We start from the raw sequence: 8,193 nt of genomic DNA on the forward strand, positions 1-8,193 counted from the left end.
TCAGTCATGGGGCTTGAACTCTGGGCCTGGGCACTGTCCCTCAGCTCTTCAACTCAAGGCAAGTGCCCTACCACTTGAGCCACAGCGCCACTTCGAGGTTTCTGGTGGTTTATTGGAGACAGAGTCTCAAAGACTTTCCTGCTCAGGCTGGCTTTGAACCATGATCATCAGATCTCAGCCTCCTGAGTAGCTAGGCGCACAGCTACGTTCTTTTTTTTTTTTTTTTTGGTCAGTCATGGGGCTTGAATTCTGGGCCTGGGCGCTGTCCCTCAGCTCTTCAGCTCACAGTGAGTGCTCTGCCACTTAAGCCAAAGTCCCATTTCTGGTTTTCTGGTGGTTAATTGGAGATAACCTGCCGGGGCTGGCTTTGAACCGCGATCCTCAGATCTCAGCCTCCTGAGTAGCTAGGATTACAGGTGTGAGCCACCGGTGCCCAGCATCTTTTACATTCTTAAAATAATATGACTTTATTGAGGCATATTTAATGTATATAATTTTCCCAATCCAAGCATACAATGCAGAGTTTTAACAAATTTACCAGGTTTACAACCATCCTCTAATCTACTTTGGAACATTTTCTTGGCTTTCTCACTCAAGGCTGGTGCTCTACCATGTGAGCTACAGTTCCACTTCTGGCTTTTTGTATTAATTGGAAATAAGTGTCTCGCAGACTTTCCTGTTCAGGCTTGCTTCAAACCAGTTTGGATGTGGAAGCACATAGAGGGGATACAGTGAGCATGATGCCCAGGTCTCTAGAGCTGGAATGTCCCCTGGGAGTCCAGGGACCCTATTCATTTATTTAGTGCAGGTCCTGGGCTTCAATTTGAAATATGGATACTAAGTAACACTATCTTGTCCTCACTGCCATCTTGGCATATTAATAGATGGGGACTTTTCACGCTGTTCCAAGAACTACAGATGTGCTATATGCCATTCCAAGAACTCAAAAGATGATATAGATCATTCCTTGAGTTGCAGGTGTCATGGGTTGTTAAGCTCTAGAAAGTCTTGTTCCAGGGAATTCTTGCCCTTGATTGCCCAATTGTTTCCCCTAGCTTGCTTTGCTTCTGCAAACATGCTCTTGCTAGGTTTAGTTCCTCATACCGGTCATGAGGTTTATCCCTTTATAAGCTTTGTATTAACTGCAATTGAGGCTATGAATTTCTTTGTGGCACAAGTCCGTCCACAGTCACCAGCTTTGGAATAAAGACTTCTGATTTGACCTCTCCAAGTGTGGTGTTTCTCTGTATCTCACTGATCAAATTCCCATATAACAAACTCAGGCCTGGATGCTGTCCCTGAACTTTTTCATCCAAAGTTGATGCTCTACCACTTGTTTCACAGCTCCACTTCTGGCTTTTTGGTAGTTAATTGAATAAAAGGGTCTCAAGGAGGGGCTGAGAATGTGGCTTAGTAGTAGAGTGCTTGCCTACTATGCATGAAGCCCTGGGTTCAGTTCCTCAGTACCACATAAACAGAAAAAGCCAGAAGTGGTACTGTGGCTTAAAATGGTAGAGTGCTAGCCTTGAGCAACAGAAGCTCAGGGACAGTGCCTAGGCTCTGAGTGCAAGCCCCAGAACTGGCAAAAAAAAAAAAAAAAGGTCCCAAGGATTCTCCGGCCCTAGTTGGCTTCAAACTGGGATCCTCAGATCAGCTCCCTTAGTAGCTAGGATTACAGGTGTAAGCTCCTGGAGCCTGGCCTGCAGGATTTTGAGGCAGCTAGTGATGGCATCCTAGGCCCTGTTAAGTTCCAGCCTTAGAAAGGAAAGGGCTGGAAAGATGGCTCAGTGGTAGAGTGCTTGCCTTGCATGCATGAGGCCCTGGGTTTGTGGCGCTGTGGCTCAAATGGTAGAGCGCTAGCCTTGAGCTGAAGAGCTGAGAGACAGCTCCCAAAGTTCAGGTCCACTACGATCAAAAAAAAAAAAAAAAGAACGAAAGAAAGGAAAGGAAAGAGCACCACCTAGGGGACAGTTTTGGTGACTGGTGGTTAAATAATGTACAGCAAAAAATCCATGAAGCCACATTTTGAGAAATTGAATCTGGAGTCTTTTTTTTTTTGGTCTGTTGTGGGGCCTGAACTCTGGGCCTGGGCGCTGTCCCTCAGCTCTTCAGCTCAAGGCTAGCACTCTACCACTTGAGCCACAACGCCACTTCCGGCTTTTTTCTTTTTGCTTATGTGGTGCTGAGGAATCGAACCCAGGGCCTCAGGCATGCAAGGCAAGCTCTCTACCACTGAGCCACCTTCCCAGCCCCCCCTTTTTTTTTAATGAAAACATTTTTTTTTTTTGCCGGGCACCAGTGGCTCACGCCTATAATCCTAGCTACTCAGGAGGCTGAGATCTGGGGATCATGGTTCAAAGCCAGCCCAGGCAGAAAAATCCATGAGACTCTTATCACCAATAAACCACTAGAAAAGTAGCAGTGGCGCTGTGGCTCAGGCGGTAGAGCACTTGCCTTGAGCTGAAGAGCACAGGGACAGCACCCAGCCCAGAGTTCAAGCCCCATGACTGACAATGTTTTTTTTTGTTTTTGTTTTTGCTGTCAAGGTGATGTACAGAGGGGTTACATTTACATAAGTAAGGTAGTGAGTACATTTCTTGTTGAACTTGTTACCCTCTCCCTCATTTTTCTCTCACATTCCCTTCCCCCCGTCCCTTCCTACCAGCACATAACTTTTTTTTTTTTTTGCCAGTCCTAGGGCTTCAGTTCAGGGCTTGAGCACTATCTGTCCCTGAGCTTCTTTTGCTCAAGGCTAGCACTTTACCACTTGAGCCACGGTACCACTTTTGGCTTTTTCTGTTTATGTGGTACTGAGGAATTGAACCCATAGTTTTATGCATGCTAGGCAAGCATGCTACCACCAAACCACATTTCCCAGTCTAGCACATAACTTTTAAAGACAAAAACCACATGTTGGGGTGGAGACCAAGCCTTAACAGCCTTAACAAAAGCCTTTTTCATAAAACAAAGTGAGCTAGATGAAGATATTTATTCCTATAAAGGGGTTATACATAAGCAAAGCAACTGAATGGGATACTTAATTCTAACAAAAGTCTTATACACAGGCAGAACAAACTATGCAGGGGCACAATAAGGAAAAACCAGGGCCCCAACTATCTAGAGGAAACACGAGCTTTCTGGAGTCCTACAACTCATGACATATTTGCAATCCAGAGTGTCCTCTATCACCCCTAGAGTTCTCAGAAAATCCAGATGCCAAGATGGCATTTATTAAATCCAGAATCCTTATTTCAATAAAATAAAGAAAAATGCAAGGCACATGGAATGGATGCATTCTGACACTCCACACTGTAGAAGGACTGATCTGGTGGCTGTTAGGTTTTTAAAAAGAGGTAGCCAAGTAATAACAGCACCATGCATGTGGTATTCAGGTAAGGGGTAGGTTTATTCAGTAGACCTGCTGGGACCAGGCCAGGTTGGCACTCCACACAGCTGGCAAAAAGAGGGTCTGGCCCTGGGTTAGGCCTTATCTAGGGTAGGGTCAGGGAAAGATGTGTCCAGGTAAAGGGAAGTGGGACCAGGTAAGAGGAGGTGGGACCAGGTGGGAGAAAGATGTGGCCACATCAGATCCAGATGTGACCTCAGTGGATTCGGATATGACCTCTTCCAGGTGCCCCAGTTGCCTAGGTAACACAGGTACTGAGCGGGGGTCTGCTTGCCATCCAGGAATGGACCTTACAATGGCAACCCAGATTCAGAATGAAATAGTCGGGCTGAGAATGTGGTTTAGTGGTAGAGTGTTTGCCTAGCATGCATGAAGCCCTCGGTTCGATTTCCTCGATACCACATAAACAGAAAAAGCCAGAAGTGTGTGGTGCTGTGGCTCAAGTGGTAGAGAGCTAGCCTTGAGCAAAAGAAGCTCTGGGACAGTGTGCAGGCCCTGAGTTCAAGCCCTGGGAATGGCACGCGCGCGCGCACACACACACGCACACACACACTGAAATAGGCCCTGAGTTCAAGCCCTGGGAATGGCACACGCGCACACACACACACACACACACACTGAAATAGGTCCTGAGTTCAAGCCCTGGGAATGGCGCACACACACACACACACACACTGAAATAGCCTGTCCCGGGACCACTGCTGCCGGGACTGTGACCAAGAAATAAACAAGGCGCCACAGCAAAATCGTAAGCAGAATGGAATGTGGGCCTGTAGCCACTGAAAAATCAATCCATTTTAAACAAAACATGATTAGGAGGAATTAAAGCTTTGCCCTCTTCCCAGTCCTGGCACTTCTGCCTGCCCCTCCCTCTCGGGGCTGGGCCAATGTTCCCGGAGGCCAGCTAGGGATCACCAGCCCACGGCTGGCGCTTTCCCAGCTGGGACAGGACCTGGTCCTAAGCAACGTAGCGTACCGCCCCTAGCAACCACTCACCTGCTTTTCCCTTTCTATTGGCCAGAAAATTTACTTTCTTTTTCTTATTGGTCCGCGTAACTTTATTGCAGCCAATCCGTGGCAGCCACGGGCCTCACTCCCACACAACGGGGCGGGGTGAAGGAAGCACGAAGGAGACACATTTCTGGGTTTTGCTTCCAGTGTCTCCCAGAGAGCACCGCGTTTATCAGACTATTGTGACCATCTCTGAAGCGAGACTCTGACACTTATTTCCTTCTAGCCCTCAGTGAAGTCTGTCCCTTGCACGCGCTCCCCTCCGAGTGGCACGCCCCCAGGACACTCCACCTTCCCGGCGCTGGAGTGCGGCTGGGTTGCGGCCACTCGGGGCGGGGACCGTACCAACTGCGGGGCACTCCGACGGGGACGCCGGCGCTCCCTCGTCGTCTTCTGCCGCCCCAGTCTCTTGTCGCATCTCTTGCTCAGCCCCTCTCGGTGGACACGGACCCCTAAAACGGCCCGAAGGCGGCTGTTCCCGGCCCCACCTAGGACGCGCTGGGCCAGCCAAAGAAGACGGCTGCACTTGGTACGGCCCACGCCGCGCCCGCGCCGCCGGAAGTGAGGTGTCTTACCCCCTAGCTTCCGGTTCGCAGGGGGTGGGGAGTGTTGTTAACCGGAGCGGCTGCCGCAGTCGCGGGGATTGAGCGGGCTCGCCGCGCTGGGCTCCTGGTGAGTGAGTCCAAGTCCAGCCCTGGTTGGGGTTGGGGTCGGGACCAAGACCTTCCCTTTGAGGTCATCGGGATCGGGTCACCCCCTTCGTCCCCCGCCTGCGCTCGGCCTGTCAGATGGCCGCAGATCGCCAGCGCCAGCGCGGCCGCACTCCCGGAGGCCCAGCCCCGCCTGCGACTCTCGCAACTCCGGGCGCTCACAGGTGCGCGGTTGAGGACCGCCCGGGTCCCTCAGCCCCGCCACTGCACCCCATCGACTGGCCGTTTCTACGGTGCCCCAAGTTGACACTGCCTCGGGGCTTGGGGGGGACGTCAGGGTTCCAGGCTGACGTACCCCCACCCGCTCCCGAGGGGCGCGCGTCCGCGCCGACCCCCCCACCCCGCACAGCTGTCACAGATGAAGCTGCGCCCCTTTGCGCCTCGGCTTCTCCCGGCCCAGGCCAAGCGTTCCCGCCTCTACAGCGCATTTTTGCTTTTGCCTCTCGCCCCAGCTCTTTTACTTGGTGGTCAGCGGTGGCAGTCCACCCGCCCCCCCCCACCCCCAATTGCTTTTTGTTTTCGCCTCCCTAGAGGATCATCTTGGCAGGGCAGCGTGAAAAGAGTCCTAGATTTAAAACAGGACTGATCCAGGTTCCAGGCCTTGTAGCAATGAGATCCCTTGACCCCTCTGAGCCTCAGTTTCTGGCATATGGTGTCCCGGATCCGATGATTGCAAGATTCAATCTCCTTTTCTCCTATTGATGCTGTGCCAGGCACTGTATTCGGTTTGCGATCTTTACATACATTTTCTTCTACATCTTTCCCACCCAATGGCAGGTCTCCGGGCCAGGGCAATGTTCCGCACCGCAGTGATGATGGCGGCCAGCCTGGCACTGACCGGAGCCGTGGTGGCACATGCCTACTACCTCAAACACCAGTTCTACCCCACTGTGGTATACTTGACCAAGTCCAGCCCCAGCATGGCAGTGAGTTCAGGGCTCTGGGAGGGAGGATCGCCCTGGGAGGGAAGGAGGAGTCTGCCTGGGGCAGAGGTGGGGCTACATATCCGGTAAGTAGGGGGAGTAGTAGCCACTAGCTGTCTAACTTTTGAATGAACTGATGAGGATTTGGGGAGCAGAAAACAGAAAGTGACTTCAAACCATAGCCTTTCTCCACTCCTAGGTCCTGTATATACAGGCCTTTGTCCTTGTCTTCCTGTTGGGCAAGGTGATGGGCAAAGTGTTCTTTGGGCAGCTGAGGGCAGCAGAGATGGAGGTAAGGTGTCAGTGGCTGGCAGCAAAGGCGAGGGGCTGGGGACTGAGCAAACAGAATGTCTCGATTCTTCATCATCATCCCCTGTCCAACCCCCAGCACCTTTTGGAGCGTTCCTGGTATGCCGTCACGGAGACTTGTCTGGCCTTCACTGTCTTTCGGGATGACTTCAGTCCCCGCTTTGTCGCACTCTTCACTCTCCTCCTCTTTCTCAAATGTTTCCACTGGCTGGCAGAGGACCGGGTGGACTTTGTGAGTTGGGAGTGGCAGGCTTGGGATCCCTGTGGCTGGGTTGGGGAGGCAAGGTGAGCCTTGCCTTCCTAACAGGCCCCCCCCCCCCCCCGCTCTGCCTCAGATGGAACGAAGCCCCAATATCTCCTGGCTCTTTCACTGCCGCATCGTCTGTGAGTGAGGCTCTTGGAGGGCGGGGGTCATAGCTGGAGGGAGGAGAGAAGCCATGGAATGTCAGTAGTGTGCAGGCCTTTACCCCAGGGCCCGCGCTGCCCCTCAGCCCACAGCTGTACAGGAAAGATAATTTAGGGGTTAATTTGCATAGTCTTTTACTTGTTCCACTCAGCTCTCTGGACCCTCACTTCTATGCCTCCTGGGGCTGCCCTGATGTCCTACCCTGGGTAAAACTAGAGTTCCCAGAGGGCTGAATCTAGTGGAGTGTGCCCACCTGACTCGATGGTGGCGCCAGGGCCATGGTGGATTTGAGGTTGGCTGTTGTAGGGCAGGAAGTGGCTGTCAGGCCTTGGCTGACTCCACTCCCCCAACTCGGGGTTCCCCACAGCCCTTATGTTCCTCCTGGGTATCCTGGACTTCCTCTTCGTCAGCCATGCCTATCACAGCATCCTGACCCGGGGGGCCTCTGTGCAGCTGGTGTTTGGCTTTGAGGTAAAAGTGACTTGGGAAGTTGAGGGGACAAGCCTGAGGTAGCAGCGCATGTGCCCCGGGTGACCCAACAAACCCAACTGAGCACATGCCGCGTGGCCCCACCTGCGCTGGCAACCATGGAGCCGTGGTCACTCTCACTCCTGGGTGGTGGCTGGGGAGGGGGACTCAAAGAGGCTGATTCTGGGGAAACCTTGACTTGGGGTTCAGGAAGTCTTGCTGGAAGCTGGCATCAGAGCCAGCTCCGGATGGCTGGACTGTTAGGGATGCCATGTTCCAAGGCCAGAGGAAGAGTGTTCTGTGACAGTTCACGTTTGCAGAGGGCTGATGTATGTCAGGTCTTGTGCCAAGCTCCTGACCTGCTTTTCTTAATTAGCAAGACATGGCTATAATGAACAGTAATTCTGTAGTCCACTGATGAGCAAAGTGTAGTTGAGGGAGTCATTTAAATTTCCAAGTAGTGAGTGGAGGAGCCTAGGCTGCTCCTGCCATGCCTTCCGTGTGCAGGCCTGGTGCAGCAGCCTGGCTATCGCAAAGGGTGGGGGGATTGGAGTTCACGTCTCCCTGTGTCCTCTCCAGTATGCCATCCTGATGACCATGGTGCTGACCATCTTCGTCAAGTACGTGTTGCACTCTGTGGACCTCCAGAGCGAGAACCCTTGGGATAATAAGGCTGTGTACATGCTCTACACAGAGCTCTTCACAGGTGAGGAGGGGGGCTGGGCTTCCTCCCCTCCCCTGCCCAGCCCCTCACCCACTGTCTGCCTGTACAGCTCTGACCAGCTGCTCTCTACAGGCTTCATCAAGGTTCTGTTGTACATGGCCTTCATGACCATCATGATCAAGGTACACACCTTCCCACTCTTTGCCATCCGGCCCATGTACCTGGCCATGAGGTGAGTTTAGCTCTGGTACTCCACTCCCCTGATCCTGTGTGTCATTGCCCCCTCCCCCCCCCCC

The 8,193-nt window shown here is 52.6% G+C and overlaps 1 protein-coding gene across 1 annotated transcript in view; it reads left to right on the forward strand.

Moving 5' to 3' along the window:
* The first annotated feature begins 4,956 nt into the window (after positions 1 to 4,956).
* Positions 4,957 to 8,193, forward strand: part of Syvn1 (synovial apoptosis inhibitor 1, synoviolin) — a 7,112-nt gene continuing 3,875 nt past the window's right edge. Inside the window, exons 1-8 of the mRNA XM_013021085.1 lie at positions 4,957 to 5,089; positions 5,905 to 6,053; positions 6,250 to 6,342; positions 6,439 to 6,591; positions 6,695 to 6,743; positions 7,133 to 7,236; positions 7,813 to 7,939; positions 8,030 to 8,129. Of these exons, the coding sequence (XP_012876539.1) occupies positions 5,922 to 6,053; positions 6,250 to 6,342; positions 6,439 to 6,591; positions 6,695 to 6,743; positions 7,133 to 7,236; positions 7,813 to 7,939; positions 8,030 to 8,129 (758 nt within the window). The 5' untranslated portion in view covers positions 4,957 to 5,089; positions 5,905 to 5,921. The remainder of the gene's footprint in view (positions 5,090 to 5,904; positions 6,054 to 6,249; positions 6,343 to 6,438; positions 6,592 to 6,694; positions 6,744 to 7,132; positions 7,237 to 7,812; positions 7,940 to 8,029; positions 8,130 to 8,193) is intronic.

This window comes from Dipodomys ordii, unplaced genomic scaffold, assembly GCF_000151885.1.
Source record: "Dipodomys ordii isolate 6190 unplaced genomic scaffold, Dord_2.0 Scaffold54, whole genome shotgun sequence".
Classification (NCBI taxonomy): domain Eukaryota; kingdom Metazoa; phylum Chordata; class Mammalia; order Rodentia; family Heteromyidae; genus Dipodomys; species Dipodomys ordii.